The sequence below is a fragment of the Grampus griseus genome, assembly GCF_964374135.1.
Source record: "Grampus griseus genome assembly, chromosome: X".
NCBI lineage: Eukaryota > Metazoa > Chordata > Mammalia > Artiodactyla > Delphinidae > Grampus > Grampus griseus.
In genome coordinates this window covers 114827974-114853771 of record NC_138999.1, presented here as the reverse complement: position 1 = coordinate 114853771, position 25798 = coordinate 114827974, and the positions used below count along the sequence as shown (strand labels likewise).

The 25798-nt window shown below is 36.0% G+C and overlaps 1 protein-coding gene across 3 annotated transcripts in view; it reads right to left on the bottom strand.

The window, feature by feature from the left end:
* PHF6 (PHD finger protein 6) overlaps window positions 1-25798 on the bottom strand; it is a 52783-nt gene that overhangs the window by 7886 nt on the left and 19099 nt on the right. For 2 of the 3 annotated variants that reach the window (XM_082681992.1, XM_082681993.1), the window contains 5 exons: window positions 8087-8253; window positions 7774-7917; window positions 6299-6403; window positions 5427-5534; window positions 3684-3817 (listed from right to left, as the gene is read on the bottom strand). In XM_082681992.1, coding sequence (XP_082538118.1) covers window positions 3684-3817; window positions 5427-5534; window positions 6299-6403; window positions 7774-7917; window positions 8087-8253 — 658 coding nt within the window. The remainder of the gene's footprint in view (window positions 1-3683; window positions 3818-5426; window positions 5535-6298; window positions 6404-7773; window positions 7918-8086; window positions 8254-25798) is intronic. The other variant, XM_082681994.1, reaches the window with a different exon arrangement.

The window sequence follows — 25798 nt, the reverse complement described above, 5'->3', positions numbered from 1 at the left end:
GGGTGTTGCCACTATCACTAACGATAATGCAATGACACTTCTTGCACATACATCTCTGCACTGTTGTCTGCTCAATCCCTACAAGCACACTAGTAGCAAAAGATATATACTATTTTAAGGTTTTCATCTCCAATAATAAATTGCTCTCCTAAAAAATTGTACCAATTTATTATATTCAACCTTAACATGGAATAAGAATGCCTGTGTCTCAAAAACCTAGCTAACAGTAGATAGTCTAAATCCTATTCATCTTTGCCAAAATTGGTAAGATCTTGTTTTAATTTGCATTTGATTCATTACTAATAAGGTTGAACAGTTTTTCATGTGCTTATAACCCATGGTTATTTCTTCTATAAACTGCCTGTTCACGTCCTTTACCCATTTTTTAAACTGGGTTGTGTTTTTCGTAATGATTTGGAGTTCTCTTTAGGTAGTCTAATTTTAATGTAGTCAAATAAAAGTTCTGAGTTCCCTATCATGCTTAGAAAGGCCACCTATACTCAAGATTGTTTTCTTTTCTTTTTCTTTGTTTTTAAATTTTTATTGGAGTATAGTTAACTTACAATGTTGTGTTAGTTTCAGGTGTACAGCAAAGTGAATCAGTGATTCTTTTCCCATATAGGTTATTAGAGAATATTGAGTAGAGTTCCCTGGGTCAAGACCGTTTTCTAAATGGAGAGCCAACTGTATAGATATCAGGTACTGAATTAATCCATTGTCTCCACATATATAAAATGCTACCACAATTATTTATAAGATTCCAACAAAGACACGGATCTGTCTTCTGTGATCTTCTGTGATCTATCTTATGTGATACTGTTTTAATTACTATATGATTGGCTTTGATATCTAACAGGGGATTTCTCCTCTCAATTGCATTAAAAATTTTCTTGGCTTCATGTGCTATACTAGTTGGCTACCCCACTATCTATCCCCCACCACCCTCCATAGTACTAAACCATATTTTGTTTGGGTAGCAATGTGTCCACTAAGAGTATATTTCCCAGCCTCCTTTGGACATATGACTAAATTCTGGCAAATGAGATGCTGAGCAGAAGCATGTATGGAACTTCTAGGAAGGCTGATTAAAGCCTGACTCAGCTGGAGCAACAGCTACTTTGTCCTTCCATCTTCCTTTGCCCTTGCTTCCTCCTGCTTCCTATGGAAGGAAGCCCAAGGAGGAGACAGCAGAAAGACGCTAATGGAGGCCAACGATAACACTGAAAAGCTGCCTACCACATCTGCACTGCTTTCCTCTGGACGTCTTTTAGGGGAGAAACAAACTTCTATCTTGTTTAAGCTTCTATTTCTTTTCCTGTTATATAAGGTAACAATCATTACTAATAGACAATAATACCACATTTACTTTTTTAGATAAAACTCAAAAAGTTGGATTTCATTAAAATTGTATTAAGTATATAGATTAATTTGGGGAGAATAGGTATCTTTCAAAGTTGAGCCTATCAAGGAACATAATATATTTCGTCATTCATTGGGGTCCTATGTAAAATGCTATTTTTAAAAAAGGTTCACCATTGGTGTATGTGTATGCACGTGTGTGTGTGTGTGTGTGTGTGTGTGTGTGTGTGTGTGTGTGTGTGTGTGTGTGTGTGTGTGTGTGTGTGTGTGTGTGTGTGTGTGTGTGTGTGTGGTGGGATAGACATTTTTCCTTTACATTTCCTAAGTAGTTATTACTGGAATTGTTTTTAAGAATTCATCTCATATTCAGCAGCCTTACTGAGCTCTTATAAGTTTTAATAAATTCAGAGCTGATTTCTTTGGATTTTCTTGGTAGACAGTAATATCAATAATATTGACAATTGTATTTTTCTCCTTCACAACATTTACTATACATTTTCCTTCCTTTTCTCATTGCACAGGCTTAACCCTCCAGAAAAAGAGTGAAAGTTAACGTTGGCAGTTGGCACCCTTGTCTTGTTCCTGATCTGAATGAAAGTGTATTGATATAGTGGCTCTCAATTAGAGATGAACCTGAGAATCACCTGCAGAGTCATCAAAATACATGGTTTGGGCCTCAACCCACTGAATTTAAATCTGAGGGTAGGGCCTAGGCATGAACATTTCTAAAGAGGGCCGTATCCACCTCCAGGCGATTCTGAGGCTCAGCTCTGGCTAAGAACCATGGTCCATTTACTTTAACACTAAATAAGCTGTTTGCCGTTTTTGTCTCTCCTAACACTCTATTAAGACTCCTAGCTTACCACCAAGAGCACTCTTGCTACCTTACTTTAAAATTCAGAAATGGATGTTGAATGGTATCAAATGTCTTTTCACTATCCACTAGGATTTTTCTTTATTAATTGTAACAGGTCACATTTATATATTTCCTAATTTTGAATAATCTTTAAATTGTTAGACTACAGCCCTGGATTTGATTTTCTAATATTTTATTTCAGATTTTGGTACATATATTTATAAAAGTTAAGACTGGTCTCTAGTTTTAAAATTTTTGTTGTTAAATGCTGTCTTTGTTAGGTTTGGTGTCACAGCTATGCACGTGTTACAGAATGAACCAAGAAGTTTTCCATTTTTTGCTATGTGCTGGACGTCTTTAAATAACATTGGAATTATCTGTTCCTTCAAGGCTTGATAGAACTCACTTGAAAAACATGTGCCTTTATTATTAAGCGAAGTTTGGCCAATTTTATAATACAGCATTAGCACCTCACGCAATCACCCAAATGACTTGGTGACTGCTTACGCAAACTGCTTTGTCCATGGAATAGGAGACCCTGAGTCACTGGTTTATTGCACGCTGGGAATGTGAGAGCGAGGAAGTGCTTTACAACTTGCAAAGGCAAACCAAATAAATATTCAGGGATCTCTACCAACTTATTCTCCATTCGATTAAACAAAGGGAACCATTGTAGATTCACATTGATAACACTAGCCCAACGCAGCACTGGTAAGTGGAGGCCCATAAAAAGGAGGGTAACATGTAATCCCAAATCTCCAAACCTTACTCTTTCATCAGTCTTCCAAGTGTATCTTTTCAACTTCTGCCTTCACAACTATATCCTATTCTAAGTTACCCACAATTCTCACCTGGACCCTCAGCAGTAGCCTCCTACCATCCACCCCCTCATTTGCACCCTTGTTTCTCTCCCATCTTAGGGCCTTGCACACGCTGTTCTCTCTGCCTAGAACGCCTTCCCAATGCCCACATTCATTTCGCCCTTCATATCTCTGCTCAAGCACTATTTCCTTAAGGAAATTCCCAAACACTCCCCCACTACAGACTAGTAGGTTAGCTCCTCCTTGTTACATGCTGTCACAGCGCTTTGTAACATCTTTTACAGCACTTACGAAGTTTATGATTGTATATTTATGTGACCATTTAATTGATATATCTCTCTCCCACTAGACTGTAAGCTTTCATGAGGACACTGTCTCTGTCTGTTTTGATCACTATTGTATGCCCAGCTCCTAGCACAATGCCTGGCACACAGGAAGCATAAAAATACTGATTGAATGAATGCTAATCCAGGGATGTGTAGGCAGAGGAAAATGTCAATTGCAGTACTCATTTCTTATACAGAGTCCTTAGTATTCTACATTTGGCTAAACACCACCTAAGAAGAGTGAGCAAGTAAACTAATGTCATCTATTTAAGGGCAGTTACTTACTGACAAGTTTAGGAAAATGGACAATTGTTCTCTTACTTGTAAATTCCTCGTGACATATTTTCAATGTATTTAGCTTTGTCTTGTACTCCACAGTGGTAATGGTAAGTCTTAACACAGGCTTTTATTTCACATCCAATAGTAGCACCGGGCTGACTGCAAAGTGTACATTTCTGTTTAAGGGAAGAGAAAGAATAATCATAAGCAGTATTTCAAAGTTTATGCAACCTTATTTCTTCTATTTTAGCTATTTCAGCCAAACAGTCCACGTTACAAAGAAAACAGCCAGTTTTTCTATTGAAAAAGAGTGCACTGAACTTATTGTATAGCATATGTATTAAATAACACTGCAATTTAAATCATACTTTGATAGACTTTCTAATATGTAGTCACCCCTGATGTTTCCATTATTTAACTCTACTAACCATCAGAGAGCTGACATCTAAACATAAAGGGAACACTCCTTAATACTGCCAAACACACACACAAAAATATATTCTGTATTTTAGTGGTTGGCTTCTTTTTCTCCCTGAGATCAGTTCCTTTCCTATTATGGCTGGGGGGAAGAATGAGAAGATTCTCAGAGAGGGATTGCTACCAAGTAGGCAAAAGGGCAGAAACAGACTAAAGGGGCTGACATCTTTTTAAGACTTAAGGTGATTGTTGGAAGAAGGGTTTCATAGTCAGAGAAGTTTGAGAAATGCTAGTTTTCAACAGATTACTTGATTGTAGAACTTCTGACAGCCTTCCTCCAGGAAGGAGGGTATAGTAAACAGTTCCCAAGTTTACTGAACTCCAGATGCCCTTTTAACTTTGGAGCAGTGGGAGAGCATCCCGATGGACTGACTTCCTTTGGAGCACACTTGGGGAAATGCTAGGTTAGTGTTGACACTAAGATTCAACAGTGCAGAGGTAAATAAGTTGATCAAGAGAATGTGAATTGTTATCCTAGTCACCTATTTGACTTTAGCTGTATGACACAACATTGTGCTACATACGATGAAGTGATTTTTTTCCCCTTTATTTTTTTTTTAGTACTCCACATTCTGTTTTAAAGGAGTTTCATTTTTAGAAGAGTAATCAAAGTATCAAAAAACTGAACTGGGTTTAAATGGAACAACTGACATCAAAAATCTTTATACCTTCAAAAATGCAGTTCCACAAAGAAAAAGTCATTTCTTATGGATTCAGACAAAGATCAACAATGCCTGAAACCACCAGATGAAAGATCGAAGGGGAGCTTCACAACGGAGGGATCAACTCACCACCTGAATCCAAGGTCAGACATTATGACTTGTCTGATGTGATAAAATATGGATGATATAGTCCCACCTGTGAAGTGTTCTTACCCCCCAAAATGTTGAAAATGAATCTAATCAAGCTTTACATCTAACTTCCACTTTAAAAGAAAATCTGGCGGATAGAGGGACAAGTTAAATAGCATTGTGAAAAAGCAAACAGACAAATAAAACATGTGGGATATTCTACAGGACAATTAATTTGTTTTCTTCAACATGTCAATGGCATACAACAAAACAAAAACAGAGACAACAAAGACAGGGAGGAGGGAGTGCCCTAGATTACTTAAGGGAAATATAACAACCAAATGTAATATGTGAACCTCCTCTGATTCACACAAACCAACTTTAAAAAGATAGTTTTGATACAATTGGGGAAATACGAACTAGGTATTAAATAACACTGAAGACTCATTGTTAATTTATAAGGTGTAATGACATTGTGGTTAGGTAAGAAAATGTCCAACTTTTAAGAGATACATACTGAAATATGTAGAGGTGAAATGATATGAAGTCTCAGCTCTGCTTTAAAATACTTCAAGCAACAAGAATAAAAGGCATAGATGAAACGAGTGCCGCAAATTCTTGATAACTGATGAGTCAAGGTGATGGATAGACGTGTGTTACTAGTCTTTCTAATTTTGATGTTTGAAAATTTTCACAATAAAAAAATTTTTAAATAGTCATTTCTAGAGACAACTGCTGTCTTAAAGAAAAGATTCTGCATTCCAATGACATTTTATAATATTCACAGACTGTAAAGGAGTAAGTCATCAAATAAAGATGCCATTATTTCTTAAAGCTATTTATTAGTAATTCAGTATGTTTAAAAACATGAGACTTAGGCACATTTTATAAAGGAAACTTTAAAGCTATGATAAACATATTAAAAGATATAACTATGTATGTGAACTTTAACTAAACAGAAGGCTCTGAAAAAATCTCCTTTTATTTTAAAAAAAAAGAATGAATAACAACAAGGGGGGATTCTCAATGTTCTATTGGGGTCATGGAATTTTTCTTTAAGCGAGCTTAAACAATTTAACATTTTAAACTTAATAAGGTGTGTCATGTTCACATCTTCATTTATTTTACTAAAAGACTCTCAGATACCCTGAAGTATAAATCTCAGTATAATTGTCTTAGGTAATGAAGTTACATAGAAAGAGGAATAACTTTCAGTAACATCAGCATCCTTTATTATATTACAAATAAGTCAAATATATACTTCACTTTAACATATGAACTACTTTATATTAAATTTTTTGATGACTGGATAAATTTGAGATGTGTTCTAAATTTAAAGCACAAAGTCAGAAGAGTAATGTTGCATAGCATAAACATAAAAGCACAGACCATTCTTTTTCCTCGCTTAATCTCCTGAAGTACAGTTTTAATATCAAAATCTCCAAATTCTGCTCTTGATGTTGTTGTGAGCTGGACTGTGCCAGAAGAAAATAACTAGAAAAGAAAAATGCAGGAACATTTAATATTCAGAATCCTTGTGAGAAAAAGATTAAACAACTTAAGAACACTTACGTTACATTATTTTAATATCCTGAGAAAGATGACTTTTCTTTAATAATAATCAAGTACTGACTCAAATATTTTTAAATCTATTCACGTCTGATTAAAATATAACCCAAAATAAGGACAATGGAATAAAACTAAGGTTGCCAGTGTGGAGCCAAGATTAAATGCTTCATTTAACAAGGAGAGTTCAGCAGTGTCACCCTGTCATCTCAACTATTTTACATTTCCACAGTTTCAAAAATAGTTTAAAATGACAAATTTCCATCATAGATGCAGATGAGAATCACCTAGAGATTTTTTTTTCAAACTAGACATGTTTGGGATCTACTCCAAGGGTACATATTATGGAAAAAGCTCCCCAGGTAAATTTGATATGCATCTCTGGTTAAGAACCTCTGATATGAATAATATAATTTAAAAAAAAAATTTTTTTTGGCCATGCCATGTGGCTTGTGGGATCTTAGTTCCCCGACCAGGAATTGAACCCGGGCCCTTGGCAGTGAGAGCGTGGACTCCTAACCACTGGACTGCCATGGAATTCCCTAAATAATATAATTTTTTAAAACCTAATCATAAATGGGATGAGTAATTCAATACAATCTAGTTCAAAAATGTTTACATATGCTATATGTCAGACCTGGATCTAAGGATGCAAAGATAAGATATAGTTCTTACCCTCAAGGGATTTAAGAGTCTATTAGGGGAAAGAGGTTCATAAATGAATAACTGCAATATAGTATATGAAGTGCAATAAGAAAGACTTTTACGAGGTTATAGTGGAGGCCAAACATAGCTTCCAAGACAAGTTTATAAAGCTGAAATTTTTACAGTTATGAAATCATTAATTATGGATTATCTGGAACATAGTAACTATACTTAGGATTACTTTAAATCGCACTAAATCATAAAGGCTATATTTTTTAAAATCTAGAGTTTATGAAGATTTGGGCTTATAGAACTTCCAGTTATAAAATAAATAAGTCATGGGGATATAATGTACAGCATAGGAAACAGAGTCAATAATATTGTAATAACTTTGTATGGTGACAGATGGTAAGTAGTCTTATCGTGGTGATCATTTTGTAATGTATAAAAATATCCAATCACTATGTTGTATACCTGAAACTAATATAATATTGTAAGTCAATTATACTTTTAAAAAAAGATTTGAGATTATAGGATACACTATTCATAATTCTAAAACACTAATGCTGGGGAGGAAAGTTCTATATTAGGTTACTAGCTAAATGCTTTTCCAAAACTTGTGTTTAAAAGCACATAAAAAGAACCATACTTACCATGCACTTATAATGTGCAGCTGCCTTCTTGGCATTAAATATATGCAGTTTTCCTCTTGCTTCATTTTCTTCCTCCCCTACATGACAAAATCCACATTTAGGCCTGGTGTCACTAGGGCTGCTTCTGTGTGGAGACCTATCTCTCTGCAAATGTAAAAGAAAATGAAAACCTTGAAAAAAAATCCATGAAAATATGCTATCAGTACCTCAAGCTTAGTTAACACTTCAAATGATTAACTTTACCTATCAACACAGTTCAGATGAAATATTCATGGTGCAACAAAAAGAAAGAATCCAACATTTTTCTACTTACATAGGAACTACTCTCCATTTCATCTGTTCCATGGGAGGATGTGGACCTGGTATCTTCCGACAGTCCTTTAAAATTAGTTTTTCGCGGCCTTCCTTTGCGACTTTTCTTTTTACTTTTAGGTGATGAGGGCTCCAGTTCATGTTCATTAAAACTTTCTTCTAGATCAGCTGCTTAAAAATGAATAAAAGCTTTACATGGACCAATCTTAAAATGAGCATTAGTTCATGGGTCCTTAGAACATATGTTTCTCCTTAGAATAAAATCACCTCAAGATATGGGGAGAAATGATCTGTGGTATGTTTGATATAGTGGCCTAACATTTCATATAAATGCAACAAAAATGAAATACAAAGAAATAGTTTTACTATAATAACTGTAAAATTAATTATTTCCATCAAAGTTATAATTCTATGAAAATGAGTTTTGTGATCTTAACTGTGCACATAATTCAATAAACATTTCTAAACTCTAATAAGGGAATTTTTTAGAATTAGATCTTGTATAATTTTTTTTTTACCATAGGCTTCAAAGAGTTTTACCTCACACTGTTGGTGAAATCAGAACAATTACCCAGAAAATAAACTTGCTATAACTTGGAAAGCTAAATGAAAATAAAGTAGGTGTATCTGTGCTGTCCAATATAGTAGCCACTGGCAACATGTGGCTTTTTAAAATTTAAGTCATTTATAATTAAATGAAATTAGGGCTTCCCTGGTGGCACAGTGGTTGAGAGTCTGCCTGCCGAGGCAGGGGACATGGGTTCGTGCCCTGGTCCGGGAAGATCCCACATGCCGCGGAGCGGCTGGGCCTGTGAGCCATGGCCGCTGAGCCTGCGCGTCCGGAGCCTGTGCTCCGCAACGGGAGAGGCCACAACAGTGAGAGGCCCCCGTACCGCAAAAAAAAAAAAAAAAAAAAATTAAACCTTCAGTTTCTCAGTCACACTGACCACATTTCACGTGTTTATTAGTCACATGTGGCAAGCTGAGTCTCTACTGGACATCACAGATATAGAATGTTTCTATCATTACAGACAAGTTCTATTGTACAGCACTGCTCTAGACAGCTCTTTAAACTATCATGAAAATCAAAAGATCAAATTCACCAAGGAACATATCTACAAATGAACTAACCAATTGATCAAGTAATTAAACAAATATTAAGTATAAAAGGAATTTCTAACATAAGTGGTAGAAAAGCTATGGTGCAGGTTGTCTGTGTATACGTTAATGGATTAAACAAAATTTATGGAGAAGTTTTAGAACTGTGCTTCCCAGTAATTTGAAAAGTATTTCTACCATTAATAGAGGTGCTTCATTCAGTTATTCACTAAAAATATTTATTGAGGGCCTACTGTATATAAGATAATGTACTTAGTGTTCAAAAAGGTATAAAAATCAAATATTCACTTGTCTTAGTGTCAAACTATAGAAAGTTTTAGGCATAGTTCTAATACCTACATTGTTTTTTCTTTTACCATAAATTATCGACTATAATTCCACGGACTAATTTCTTCCATGAGAAAGCATATCAACTCCTCTTCTCAGATGCTGATCTTTCCTAATAAATACTTTAAAGGGTTTTTTCCTAAGCAATAAAAGCACATTCATTATGATAAGAAAAGGGTAATTTAATCAGTATATTTGAATATATAAACTCTAAGAACTGAGAGCATTAGACCATTTGCAAAACAGTTAATAAAAATTTATATCAATGTAACTTCACCTAACTATGGTAGGATTTAAGGGAAGAAAGGGGGGGGAAGGTAAAAGTGGATAGTGTTTTATAGGCAATAAGACAAATTCATGTGAATAACTCTCCCTGTGAAGATAGACAAGTCAATTAAAGATAATTCTGATCTTAACACTATAGCAAATTTCACATCAGAACACGCCACCTACTTTAAACATTCAATCTGACAATTTTTAAGACACAGAATTTCATTAAAGCTATTAGAATTACTTGCATGTGCCAAAAATTAAAATGAAAAATCATAACCAAATGTTCCAATCATCCTGATATATATTACAGCATATATATGATATACATAATATTCTGTTATTTACAATGAAAACAAATAATCACTAACACTATAATAACACTACATTGTTAAACACCTATAAAGAAATTACTTAACTGATTCCATTATCAGGCCAACATGGCTAGTTTTCCAGATGGCGTATTTGTCTGTCCTAAACATGGAATCGTTCAGTATAAAATTTTAGGGACTTTACCAGCAATAGTAAAAAAAAAAAATCACAAAAGATTGACAGATTTAATTATATTAGACTTTTAAACTTCTGAAAGTAAAAAAAAAGTGATAAAATTAGAAGGCAAACAAACTGGAAGAATATCTGCTGTACTTATGACAAAGGATTAGTATCTTTATGATCTGATAAGCTCATAAAAGATTAAGACCTCAACAGAAAAATGGGTGAACCGTATGATCAAATAATTCGTAGAACATAAGTAGTTAAATATACTTTTAGGGACTTCCCTGGTGGCACAGTGGTTAAGAATCCCCCTGCCAATGCAGGGGACACGGGTTCAATCCCTGGTCCAGGAAGATCCCACATGCCGCGGAGCAACTAAGCCTGTGCGCCATAACTACTGAGCCTGCACCCTAGAGCCTGTGAGCCACAACTACGGAGCCCACATGCTGCAACTACTGAGGCCCACGCGTCTAGAGCCCATGCTCTGCAACAAGAGAAGCCACCGCAATGAGAAGCCTGCGCACCGCAATGAAGAGTAGCCCCCGCTCGCCGCAACTAGAGAAAGCCCACGCACAGAAACGAAAACCCAACACAGCCAAAGTAAACTTTAAAATAAATAAATAAATACACTTTTAGAAAATTTGATGTCTCTAAGTCAAAGAAGTGTAAATTAAGTGATACACCATTTTCACCTATCAAAATAGCAGTCTTTAAGTAGTTGTAAAAAACTTCAATAAACCCAACAAAAAATGTGTTAGAAATACAAATATAAAAGAAGCCCCACAAAAATGTTGAGATAAGCCATGCTTCTGGATGAATAGGATCAACATTAGAATGGTATCAGTTCTTGCTAACCTAATTTAATGAAACGCTGATAAAACAGAATTGAAAGTTGATTCCACAGTTTTCTAGAAGAGTAAATATATAATACACAAGACTATCTTTTTTAAAAAAAGGTATCAAAATATACCATAAAGCAACAGTAGTTAAAACACTGGCATAGGAATAGACACATGTCAGAAGAGAAAGCCAGGTTGAAAAGAGACCCACATGCATATGGGAAATCAGAGTATGATAATGGTAGCATTTCAAATGAGTGGGGGAGAGACATAATGGCACAACTGGGTACCCATTTTCTAAAAATTCAGATTCCTTTTCTCATACTATATGAAAAAATTAGAGATGGATCCAAAAAATCTAATAAAATAACAAACCAGAAATGTAACAGAAGAAAATGGAAGAGATTATTTTTTTTATAATCTTGGGGTTAGGACACCTAAGAAGCCATTTAGTGGCAGGGAATTAATATCTATATTTTACAGACAGCACTTCAAATCAATTTTAAAAAGACAAACCTTGAAAGAAAAACGTGCAAAGGATAGGACTGACAATTCACAGAAGAAATATAAATGACTGAAAAAACATGGGCAGAAGCACAACCTTACTAATTACAAGAGAAATGGAAATTAAATGAGATAATCAGATTCGTAAAAATTATAAGACTGATAATATCCAGCACAGTTGTAGGGAACTGGACACTCTCATACACTGTTGGTACATGTGACAGTACTGATTCCCAATGTTAAATGCACAGAGTCTCTCCTGGCATCCCCATTCCTAGGACTTTATCCTATAGAATCACTTGCATAAGTACATAAGCACATACGTATGAGGAAGATCAATGCAGTTTTATTCCTATTTCACATAAAAAATAAATATAACTGATTTTTATTAAGAGAAATCCTTAAATAAACTATGGTTCTATTTATTCTATGGGATGTAACACAACTGTTAAAAAGAATGAGGTTGATCTGTATGCACAGAGAAGGGTGTCTGATACATCACAGAATGAAAAAAACAAGTTGCATAACATTATCTATGTATACTATGATGCCATTGTATTACAAATAGTGAGCATATGCATATATATGTAAGATTGTACGTATGTAAGAAAGGTTCTAGGAAGATTTACAAACTGTTAGTAGTAGGAACTCTACTACTACTGAGAGTGTGATTTTGGGGTGAAGAGAGGGCTTTCTGAATTACTTTTATAGTACTTTTGTACTATTTTAATTTTTTTAACAATGGGCTATGTACTACGTTTGTATTTAAAAGAATTTATAACATCCAGTGTGGTGAAAGGAGGGGGTAAAGTCAGCCACTGCTGACGGGAATATAATCTAGCACAATCTTTCTAGAAAGTAATATGGCAATGCATATTGAGAACCTTAAAAAGATTAAACCCTTTGACCCAGTGATTTTATTTTTGGGAATTTATCCTAGAAAATATTTGAAAATTATTTGCACATGAAAATGTGAGTATGAAGCTAGTCACAGCACCTTTGTTTAAATTTTTCATGGTTACTTATTGTTTATTTTTCCAATTCAAAACTGTGAAAATGTTTTAACATTCTTAAAAGTTATTTTTAATAACAATTATAAAGAACTATCTGCATAAAAGTAGGGAAAATCTTCCTTTCCACCTTCCAATTCCATCTGCTCTGCACTCCCAGCTGGTACCCTAGCTTCCTTGCTTCCCTTTCTTCATACTCACTCCCTTCCTCTCAAGGTACCGTTAACTTAACGCTTCTTTTCTCAATCTCAAGGGTAGAGAGCCTGGTTTTGAATCCTGGATCTGTCACAGACTGTGTGTCCTTGGACCTGAGACCTATCTCAGAGGGTTCTTGAATTAAATGAGTTAGTTCCTGTAAAGTACTTAATCTAGAACAGGGCCTGGCACATAAGACACTCTCAATAAATGTCAGCTATTATTTTCTATGCATATGCAAATCCGTTTTAAAAGCATATACAAACAAATGGCATTCTAAGCATACTATTCTGCATCTTGCCCTTTTCCATTTAATATGTAAATGCAAATACCCAAAATATAAGAGCTAACATTAGAGCTTTTTGAGTTTTGACTATACAGGATGTGCTATGCAGTTTACATGCATTATCTTATTCAACCTCAAAACAGCCCCATGAGGTTGTATCAGTCACCATCCCCATCCTCCGTTTTATAGATAAGTAAATTCAGAAAAGTTAAGTAATTTTGCCTAAGATCATAAAGCTAGGGAGTAGCAGAGTTGGGACAAACACATGTCAGTGAGTCACTACTATATGCTTTGGAAGTAGTAATACCCACTATCATGGAAATAAACATCTTCATATGCTCCTGCAAGTTAGAAAAAGGATAGCTATACATATGCTTATGTATGCATCGCTCTGGAAGGACAAAAAAGAAACTGACAGTAGGTGTTGCTTTTAGCAAAAAAAATTTGGAAACTGAGATACAAGGACAAGGATGAGAGGAAAGCTTACTTACAGTCTACACTCTTTTGTATTGCTGATTTTTGTACAATGTTCATATACCTATTCAAACAAAAGAATATGGGAGAAAATAAAACCTTACCCTTGTATTCACAACTACAATTTCTAAAAATCCAGACTTGATAAGGTAGGTAGCAAAATAAGGTTGTCCTCCTTTCCTATGCCACCAAGTGTTCCCCACCTTTATGAGTACAGATGTCCATGTCACCTTAGAATGGCCAGGCCCTTCTCTGTTACCCTTCTGATTGCCCCTATGCGACAGGGGGGTGACCAACTTACCAGGAAACCAACTCTCCCCTCCTCCTAGTATTGTATAAGCCCTATCTGTCCCTTTACCAATTCTCTTCTCCCTCCTAATCAATGTTTTCCTCATCTTATATCTTCCTGGTTTAAGCCCCATTTCCTTCCTTCTCCTAAATTCTCACATCACTTAACAGTATGAAGTAGAAAGGACCCCTGGACAGAAAGTCTGAAGTCTGCCACTTTCTAGGCCTTAACTTGGTGAAGTTACTTAACACTCGCAAGTCTCCTGGTATATCAAATGGGACTAATAAGAACACCTTCCTGAAAAGGCTGCTTTAAGAAAATGTTTGAGAAAAGCACTTTATAAACTATGAAATTCTATTCAATTGTTAATTATTACTTGTCATACCTTGTGTAGATTGTAAGCTCTTTGTCCACAAGGGGCTTCTTTTCTAAACTCCCAATGTGCCTACACCCAGCAGGCACTCAATAACATTTGTCGGAATGTTTTTTAAGAAAAAGGCCAAGCATTCAAGTTGGGGTAAGCATTACCACATCTGCTTTGAATCTTTAGGGCAGCTACAAAAGCAAGACTGGAGGTCATCTGCCCTGCCGTCTCCAATGGGAACGTGGTGAGCACTTGGCTCTGCATGCCCCTGGTCACAAGTAAACTCTGCTTTTCCAGTAAAGTTATCAGAAAAATGATTTCTTTTAGGCATATGCATATACATATATAAATATGTAACATACATAAATATATTATTCTTAATTAAGTGTGCCAAAATGAAATAGGATAGCTGGGATTGAATTTAAAATAATCCAGGTGGAGGAAGTGGGTAAGGGTATAGATGAAACAAGACTGGCCAGGAGCTGACGGTTACTAAAGCTGGGTGATGGGGCTTTTTTTTTTTTATGCTCTCCTCATGTCCCTACATTTTTTTAAATTTCTTAATTTTATTTTTTTATACAGCAGGTCCTTATTAGTCATCAATTTTATACACATCAGTGTATATATGTCAATCCCAATCGCTCAGTTCATCACACCACCACCACCCTGCCGCTTTCCCCCCTTGGTGTCCATATGTTTGTTCTCTACATCTGTGTCTATTTCTGCCCTGCAAACTGGTTCATCTGTACCACTTTTCTAGGTTCCACATATATGCGTTAATATACGATATTAGCTTTTCTCTTTCTGACTTACTTTACTCTGTATGAGTCTATAGATGCATCCATGTCTCAACAAATGACCCAATTTCGTTCCTTTTTATGGCTGAGTAATATTCCATTGTATATATGTACCACATCTTCTTTATCCAATTGTCTGTCAATGGGCATTTAGGTTGCTTCCATGACCTGGCTATTGTAAATACAGCTGCAATGAACATTGTGGTACATGACTCTTTTTGAATTATGGTTTTCTCAGGGTATATGCCCAGTAGTGGGATTGCTTGGTCGTATGGTAGTTCTATTTTTAGTTTTTTAACGAACCTCCATACAGTTCTCCATAGTGGCTGTATCAATTTACATTCCCACCAACAGTGAAAGAGGGTTCCCTTTTCTCCACACCCTCTCCAGCATTTGTTGTTTGTAGATTTTCTGATGAAGCCCATTCTAACTGGAGTGAGGTGATACCTCATTGTACTTTTGATTGGCATTTCTCTAATAATTAGTGATGTTGAGCAGCTTTTCGTGCGCTTCTTGGCCATCTGTATATCTTCTTTGGAGAAATGTCTATTTAGGTCTTCTGCCCATTTTTCGATTGGGTTGTTTGTTTTTTTAATATTGAGCTGCACGAGCTGTTTATGTATTTTGGAGATTAATCCTTTGTCCATTGATTCATTTGCAAATATTTTCCCCCATTCTGAGGGTTGTCTGTTTGTCTTGTTTGTAGTTTCCTTTGCTTTGCAAAAGAATCTACGTTTCATTAGGGCCCATTTATTTATTTTTGTTTTTATTTCCATTATTCTAGGAGGTGGATCAAAAAAGACCTTGCTGTGACTTATGTCAAAGAGTGTTCTTCCTATGTTTTCCTCTAAGAGTTTTATAGTGTCCAGTCTTACATTTAGGTCTCTCCTCTATTTTGAGTTGATTTTTGTGTATGGTGTTAGGGAGTGTTCTAATTTCATTCTTTTACATGTAGATGTCCAGTTTTCCCAGCACCACTTATTAAAGAGGCTGTCTTTTCTTCATTGTATATCCTTGCCTCCTTTGTCATAGATTAGTTGACCATAGGTGCGTGGGTTTATCTCTGGGCTTTCTATCCTGTTCCATTGATCTATGTTTCTGTTTTTGTGCCAGTACCATATTGTCTTGATTACTGTAGCTTTGTAGTATAGTCTGAAGTCAGAGAGTCTGATTCCTCCAGCTCCGTTTTTTTCCCTCAAGACTGCTTTGGCTATTCGGGGTCTTTTGTGTCTCCATACAAATTTTAAGATTTTTTGTTCTAGTTGCGTAAAAAATGCCATTGGTAATTTGATAGGGATTGCACTGAATCTGTAGATTGCTTTGGGTAGTATAGTCATTTTCACAATATTGATTCTTCCAATCCAAGAACATGGTATATCTCTCCATCTCTTTGTATCATCTTTAATTTCTTTCATCAGTGTCTTATAGTTTTCTGCATACAGGTCTTTTGTCTCCCTAGGTAGGTTTATTCCTAGGTATTTTATTCTTTTTGTTGCAATGGGAAATGGGAGTGTTTCCTTAATTTCTTTCAGATTTTTCATCCTTAGTGTATAGGAATGCAAGAGATTTCTGTGCATTAATCTTATATCCTGCAACTTTACCAAATTCATTGATTAGCTCTAGTAGTTTTCTGGTGGCATCTTTAAGATACTCTATGTATAGTATCATGACATCTGCAAACGCTGACAGTTTTACTTCTTCTTTTCCAATTTGTATTCCTTTTATTTCTTTTTCTTCTCTGATTGCCGTGGCAAGGACTTCCAAAACCATGTTGAATAACAGTGGTGAGAGTGGACATCCTCGTCCTGTTCCTGATCTTAGAGGAAATGGTTTCAGTTTTTCACCATTGAGAATGATGTTTGCTGTGGGTTTGTCGTATATGGCCTTTATTATGTTGAGGTAGGTTCCCTCTGTGCCCACTTTCTGGAGAGTTTTTATCATAAATGGGTGTTGAATTTTGTCGAAAGCTTTTTCTGCATCTATTGAGATGATCATATGGTTTTTCTGCTTCAATTTGTTAATATGGTGCATCACGTTGATTGATTTGCATATACTGAAGAATCCTTGCATCCCTGGGATAAATCCCACTTGATCACGGTGTATGAACCTTTTAATGTGTTGTTGGATTCTGTTTGCTAGTATTTTGTTGAGGATTTTTGCATCTATATTCATCAGTGGTATTGGTCTGTAATTTTCTTCTTTTGTAGTATCTGTCTGGTTTTGGTATCAGGGTGATGGTGGCCTCATAGAATGAGTTTGGGAGTGTTCCTTCTTCTGCAATTTTTTGGAAGAGTTTGAGAAGGATGGGTGTTATCTCTTCTCTAAATGTTTGATAGAATTCACCTGTGAAGCCATCTGGTCCGGGACTTTTGTTGGAAGATTTTTAATCACAGTTTCAATTTCATTACTTTTGATTGGTCTGTTCGTATTTTCTATTTCTTCCTGGTTCAGTCTTGGAAGGTTAAACCTTTCTAAGAATTTGTCCATTTCTTCCAGTTTGTCCATTTGATTGGCACAGAGTTGCTTGTAGTAGTCTCTTAGGATGCTTTGTATTTCTGCAGTGTCTGTTGTAACTTCTCCTTTTTCATTTCTAATTTTATTGATTTGAGTCCTCTCCCTCTTCTTCTTGACGAGTCTGGCTAATGGTTTATCAATATTGTTTATCTTCTCAAAGAACCAGCTTTTACTTTTATTTATTTATTTTTTTATGGTACGTGGGCCTCTCATTGTTGTGGCCTCTCCCGTTGCAGAGCACAGGCTCTGGATGCACAGGCTCAGCGGCCATGGCTCACAGGCCTAGCTGCTCCGCAGCATGTGGGATCTTCCCAGACCGGGGCACGAACCCGTGTCCCCTGCATTGGCAGGCGGACTCTCAACCACTGCGCCACCAGGGAAGCCCTCAAAGAACCAGTTTTTATTTTTACTAATCTTTGCTATTGTTTTCTTTGTTTCTATTTTCATTTATTTCTGCTCTGATCTTTATGGTTTCTTTTCTTCTACTAACTTTGGGTTTTGTTTGTTCTTCTTTCTCTAGTTCCTTTAGGTGTAAGGTTAGATTGTTTGAGATTTTTCTTGTTTCTTGAAGTAGGCTTGTATAGCTATAAACTTCCCTCTTAGAACTGCTTTTGCTGCATCCCATAGGTTTTGGATCGTCGTGTTTTCATTGTCATTCGTCTCCAGGTATTTTCTGATTTCCTCTTTGATTCCTTCAGTGATCTCTTGGTTATTTAGTAACGTATTGTTTAGCCTCCATGTGTTTGTGTTTTTTACGTTTTTCCCCCGTAATTCATTTCTAATCTCATAGCACTGTGGTCAGAAGAGATGCTTGGTATGATTTCAATTTTCTTAAATTTACTGAGGCTTGATTTGTGACCCAAGATGTGATCTATCCTGGAGAATGTTCCATGCGCACTTGAGAAAAAAGTGTAATCTGCTGTTTTTGGATGGAATGTCCAGTAGATATCAATTAAATCTATCTGGTCTATTGTGTCATTTAAAGCTTGTGTTTCCTTATTAATTTTCTGTTTGCATGATCTGTCCATTTGTGTAAGTGAGGTATTAGAGTCCCCCACTGTTACTGTGCTACTGTCGTTTTCCTCTTTTATAGCTGTTAGCAGTTGCCTTATGTATTGAGGTGCTCCTATGTTGGGTGCATATATATTTATAATTGTTATATCTTCTTCTTGGATTGATCACTTGATAATTATGTAGTGTCCTTCCTTGTCTCTTGTAACATTCTTTAAAATCTATTTTATCTGATATGAGTATTGCTACTCTAGCTTTCTTTTGATTTCCACTTGCATGGAATATCTTTTTCCATCCCCTCACTTTCAGTCTGTATGTGTCCCTAGGTCTGAAGTGGGTCTCTTGTAGACAGCATATAGATGGGTCTTGTTTTTGTATCCATTCAGCGAGCCTGTGTCTTTTGGTCGGAGCATTTAATCCATTCATGTTTAAGGTAATTATCGATATGTATGTTCCTATGACCATGTTCTTAATTGTTTTGGGTCTGTTTTTGTAGGTCCTTTTCTTCTCTTGTGTTTCTCACTTAGAGAAGTTCCTTTAGCATTTGTTGTAGAGCTGGTTTGGTGGTACTGAATTCTCTTAGCTTTTGCTTGTCTGTAAAGCTTTTGATTTCTCCATCGAATCTGAATGAGGTCCTTGCCGGGTAGAGTAACCTTGGTTGTAGGTTCTTCCCTTTCATCACTTTAAGTATATCATGCCACTCCCTTCTGGCTTGTAGAGTTTCTGCTGAGAAATCAGCTGTTAACCTTATGGGAGTCCCCTTGTATGTTATCTGTCGTTTTTCCCTTTTTGCTTTCAATAATTTTTCTTTGCCTTTAATTCTTGCCAATTTGATTACTATGTGTCTCAGTGTGTTACTCCTTGGGTTTATCCTGTATGGGACTCTGCGCTTCCTGGACTTGGGTGGCTATTTCCTTTCCCATGTTAGGGAAGTTTTCTACTATAATCTCTTCAAATATTTTCTCGGGTCCTTTCTCTCTCTCTTCTCCTTCTGGGACCCCTATAATGCAAGTGTTGTTGCATTTAATGTTGTCCCAGAGGTCTCTTAGGCTGTCTTCATTTCTTTTCATTCTTTTTTCTTTATTCTGTTGCACAGCAGTGAATTCCACCATTCTGTCTTCCAGGTCACTTATCTGTTCTTCTGCCTCAGTTATTCTGCTCTTGATTCCTTCTAGTGTAGTTTTCATTTCAGTTATTGTATTGTTCATCTCTCTTTGTTTGTTCTTTAATTCTTCTAGGTGTTTGTTAAACTTTTCTTGCATCTTCTCGATCTTTGCCTCCATTCTTTTTCCGAGGTCCTGGATCATCTTCACTATCATTATTCTGAATTCTTTTTCTAGAAGGTTGCCTATCTCCACTTCATTTAGTTGTTTTTCTGGGGTATTATCTTTTCCTTCATCCGGTACATAGCCCTCTGACTTTTCATCTTGTCTATCTTTCTGTGAATTGGGAGTTTTTTTCAAACATACTTTTGCGTATGTTTCAAACTTCCTATAATGAAAGTTTATAAAGTGTGCTAAAACAAAGATGAGTGTAAATAATGCCTAGCACAGCACTTTGCACATGGGTAGTCAACAAATCTGGTGAATCAAAGAAAGAAAATGGAGTCAATTCTAGCAAAGAGCACAGTATGAATACACTACTAAAATTTTCCGAGTTAAATCACACAGTTTAAATTCTATTATCTTCCAAGGAAGAGCACATGAAAAGATGAGTGGTAAGAGAGGTAGGTAGAGTTTTCAAGGAATAATGGTTACAACCATAATGATACAGAATGTAGTATTTACTGAGCAACTTACTATGTGCCAGGCACATTGCTAAGAGCTTCACATGCATCATTTCATTTAATTCTTACAATAATCCTACAGGTGGGTTTTTTTTAATCCCCATTTTACAGATGCAGTATTAAGGTTCTAAGAGATACTAAATAACTTGCCCAAGATCATGTGACTAGTAAGTGGCAGAGTTAAGATTCAAATATACATCTGAATTCAAAGCCCATATTCAACCAGTGTACAAAACTGCCTTTCCAGTACTTAATAAATCTATTCAATGCACCTAAATTAAAAAGGTTTTTAAACACTTTGATACCATATTAAAATCTCCCTAAACTTCCACTTAATAAAAGTAATGTAGATTGGAAACTGCAGCATAATCTAGAGAAAAAGAACAAGGGAAAGAAAATATTAAGGGAGTATTAAACCAGGCAAAGGCTTGAATCTACATAAATGACAACACACTTTCAACATACTTCCAATATAACTATTTCCTGAAACATAAACTGAGATATGATTTGACAAACACCTCTAATAAAGCTCCCAAATTGTCCATCAGGGGCTCCACCAAGTCCCTGATTTGTTTACACTGTCTCAGAACACCTGGGATTTTATGGTCACTGTAACTGTGGCACTTATCACTAATTTCAGACTTATAAAAATCTGTAAAAAAAAATTCCTATATACCCTTCACCCAAATGTTAATATCTTACCATATATACGTTATCATTCATTCTCTCTATCCATATACCTTTTTCTGAAAGGTTAAAGAGTAAGATGCAAACATGATGCCCCTTTATCTCTAAGTACTTCCATGTATCACCACTGTATTTTAATCAGTTAGTCACATATCTGCTGCTAAATTCTGTAACTCCCCCCAGAGTGAAACCCTGTTTTATTAATTCATCTTTCTCTACTGACACCCAGCACAAGAGAAGCTACAGGACAAGAAGTGTCACCCCAGAACAAGTGACACGTTAAATACCGTTCTTAGTTTCAAGCCAAAGAAAATGAATAAGTTACAAACATTTCTCGAGTACCCATCCCATGCAAAACATTCTATATTGGGTAATTTAAGAAGTATAATAAACCACAAGTTTGGCTCCTTACAATTAAGAATTTAAACTGAGCTGAGGTTATGTTTGTGATGATGATTTACATTCTACACATTCTTGCTGTGAATATCTAACACCCAGCATCTACTCTAGATACTGTTTTCTATCTCTTCACAGATTACTTTGCTCCATATAAATTATTTAATGCAAAGACCGTAATACCCTTAATGAAAATGATTTTAAAAGAACCACCATTCATTTGTAATCACAGTTCCTTATAAGTAGTCATATGTTTAGTGATGACAAATTACCATATTAAAGTACTTCTACAAAATACAGACTGGCATCTGTTACAAGCTAAAGCTATTTGCTATTGCGAACATTTGACATTTTTGAAATATTGCTTTAAAAAAAAGGTAAAAGGGCTTCCCTGGTGGCACAGTGGTTAAGAATCCGCCTGCCAATGCAGGGGACATGGGTTCGAGCCCTGGTCCGGGAAGATCCCACATGCTGCAGAGCAACTAAGCCCGTAAGCCACAACTACTGAGCCTGCGCGCCACAACTACTGAAGCCCGTGCGCCTAGAGCCCGTGCTCTGCAACAAGAGAAGCCACAGCCATGAGAAGCCGGCACACCACAATGAAGAGTAGCCCCCGCTCACCTCAACTAGAGAAAGCCCGCGCGCAGCAATGAAGACCCAACACAGCCAAAAATAAATAAATAAAATAAATTAAGTTATTAAAAAAAAGGTAAAGGATATACCTATTATCTAAACACAGGCCAACGGGGGGGGGGGGGAACATAAGATGTAGGATTTAATTCTGGCTATTCCTGTCCATTTCTAACATATAGGAGGGCACTACACCATTTTAAGCACTCAATCACCACATGTGGCTAGTGGCTACCATATTGGACAGTGCAAATATAGAACATTTCCATCGTCACAGAAAATTCTGCTAGACAGCATTGTTGAGCCATTAATTCTCCATTCCCTTGTAAAAAGCCCTGCACCTTTGAGGTCCATGTCATTCAACTAAACCACTGCTTCCCAAATTAATCTGCATACAAACCACCTGGGATCTTGTTTAAATTCCTATTAAGTAGGTCAGGGGTGGGGCTTCAGATCAGGCATTTCTAACAACTCCCAGATGACGTCCATTCTGCTGGTCCACAGACTATGCTACCTTCTTCCTCTCCTTCTTGCTAATAATTGTCAACTTCCAATCATTCCACTCACACATCACTTTCTTTAGCACACAGCTCACAGCCCTCTTCTCCATCCTGACCCCTGCCCATCATGCTGGGTGATTTCACTATCCACATGGACAATCCAAGCAACACCCAGCCATTCAGTTCCTTAGACTTCACTGATGTCCTCCATCAACCACCTAATCCCTATAATCATACCCAGATACCTCATAGTCACCTAAAAGGATTCTACCTCTGAAATCACTATATCATACTTTGGAACCACAGATGATTGCTTTCCCAAGTACTTTCATTCTCATTGTTCTTCAATCTTACCAGGACCTCCAGTCTATTAATTCCTTTCAGTTTCTTTACTCTCGCAAATATTCTAAACTCCCTTATCCCTTTACTCTTATGTTGAACCCACTTGGAAAAATTCCGATTCTGAATGAACCAACTAGATACTTTCTCTATTCTACACCCAGGATCCTGTACTGCTGTAGGAAATGTCACACAACCTGACTGATGGCATCACTTTATAAATTCACGGTTACCAACCTCAACTGGTCCAATTCAGTCCAGAAACTTTACATTTCTCTAGGCAAACTTCCTCCCCTGGTCTTCACAACTATTCTTTCAAAACAACTTCTCTCTCCTTCAACTTCCAACCCTCACCCCTCCCCCTACATTCTCCGTCACAGAGAAAACAGACCTGATAGGAACCACTTATCCTCTTCCTTCTCTCCTATTACAGTGGAAAGGACCTCCTTATCACAGGACAATTGTTCCACTTGTGCACTGAATCCTCCTTCTTGTACCTTCAATCTCTTCTCGTTCATTGGATCCTTTCTTGTAAGCATTAACAACTAATCCCCCCCCCACCAAAAAAAAGGCCAACGAAGTGAAAGAAACCAATCTGAAAAGGCTACATACTGTATGATTCCAACTATATGACATTCTGGAAAAGGCAAAAGTATGGAGGTGGTAAAGAGAGTCTCAAATTTAATATTTCAAAGCACAGTTCATGTTATATCAAGCTAACATGACAGACTGAATTACATAGTATTTATCGTTTTGAGTATTAGCAAAGTAGGTACTGAGCCACAAATGGCAAAAACGATCAAGAAATCGCCAAAGGTATCAATTCCTCTTTGCTGTATAGATTAGTGCCATACAATTCTCAAAGACAGTCCCTGAAATACAATCCTATAAACCCCCAACATAAATTACAATCATAAAGTAGCATATATGTTTCCCATTAGAATAATGAAATAATTGGAAGTTCTGTTTCTGACAAAGCACTCAATATCTAATAAATTCAAGCTAGATGAATGTGATAAAAGTCAAAATTCAATAAACAGAAACTCTGTCATACTTTTAAACTGTAATATTATCCTTTCAAGTTCTACAAGATGAGTATAAACATACTACATGTGTCAATAATACAGGGAACCCAAATGTGCTACCAAACTATACACTGAACCCAAAATTCAAATCAATCGTATCACAAATTTGAATTGTAGTATTCCTGCCAGCTATATTGAAAGAAAAGTCCTCTTGGGACTTCTCTAGCAGTCCAGTGGTTAAGATTTCACCTTCCAATGCAGGGGATGCAGGTTTGATCCCTGGTCGGGGAACTAAGATCCCACATTCCTCAGGGCCAAAAAACCAAAAGAGAAAACAGAAGCAATATGGTAAAAAATTCAATAAAGACTTTAAAAATGGTCCACATGAAAAAATCTTAAAAAAAACGGAAAGCCCTCCTGAAAAGCATGAATTTAGATCTTCCTCATTAAAAAGTTTCTCAAAGCAAAAAGGTGGTCAAAATTATTTTTATGTAGTCTGCACTGACTTATCTCTACCACTAGATGGTACTATCAGCCTCAGAAACTGAGGAAATAAAAGGGGAGATGACTATATTAATCATTGTTGCCACCCTCAAATATCCTGCCCCAGTATGCTGACACACTTGTATTCGTCAGATTATTAAGTCTCAATCCTTGCCTTTTCATATATGCTCACTACAATTGTGAAGAGAATCAAATAAATCCGCTGTTAAAACCTGAAGCAATGAAAGGTGGGAAAGCTTACTCTTAACCTTTCACGAAAGGTTTTTCAATTCAATTACAGAATTAAGTGAGGAAAAAACTGAAGGAAAACACTATAAAGTTTATCAGTTGTACTTTATCACCTCAAAAACATTCTGTTCTTATTATTTGTCCAATATGTTTACCTTAATGACAAGTTTTTGCTAAACACTGAATTTTTAACCAGCACTTCTAAAGTATTTAGACCAATCTGGTCCTGAAGGGGAAACAATACTATTTTGTATTATAAAACCAAGATCTAAGAGATCAAAAAAGGGCCACAAATTTTAATATGCTAACACTGATAACTAGGTAAGTCTTTATAAAAGCAACAACTTCCTAAAACAACAGGCTCAAACCATTCTTAATTCTAAACAACACGTTCTCAGAAGCTAACAAAAACTTTAAAGATCTCTAATCTAAATGGAAGGATAGAACAATCTCAAATTAAATCTAAGCCTTTTTATATTGCTAGTAAAAGTATCAAAACCATCTGTTTGAAAAGGTTTGAAACAAGTCAGAATTCAATTTGAGAACTTTCCCATACCTTTTAAAGACCAACTACAGCTTGGCTAACTATACATGAACATGACTATCCTGGTTTTGTATAAATTTAAGTGGAAATAAACTATAAAACAATTTTAAAACTTTGTATTTTAAAAGTGATTACCTCTTATGAACATGTCTGTATTAAGAAAAAGAAGTACTACAATGTGAATAAAAATTTAACAGAAAGCCTGTTTATCACAAAATGCACTAGTATCCCCAGTTCACGTTTTCTTTATCTGACAGTAGCAAGGTTTCTAATTATTACCTTTACAATCTACTAACATACTTACCTGAACACAGAAATCTGTAACCACTAGCATCATTTCCCCCTAAAGATAAATACATTCTCAACATACTCTTCATAAGAATTTTGGGGTAAAAGTTTTCTTAAAAATTCAGATCTTTTTCACTATGTACATTAGTTTATTTGAATGCTTCTCTCTCTTTTTTCCCCCTCATAATGGTTCATTCATAACTTGAATAATTTTTATAGGGCTTAAACTTAAAAGCGAACAGAACGTGTTCTCTATACTTAAATATCTTAGTTATAAATCTTAATAATAGGA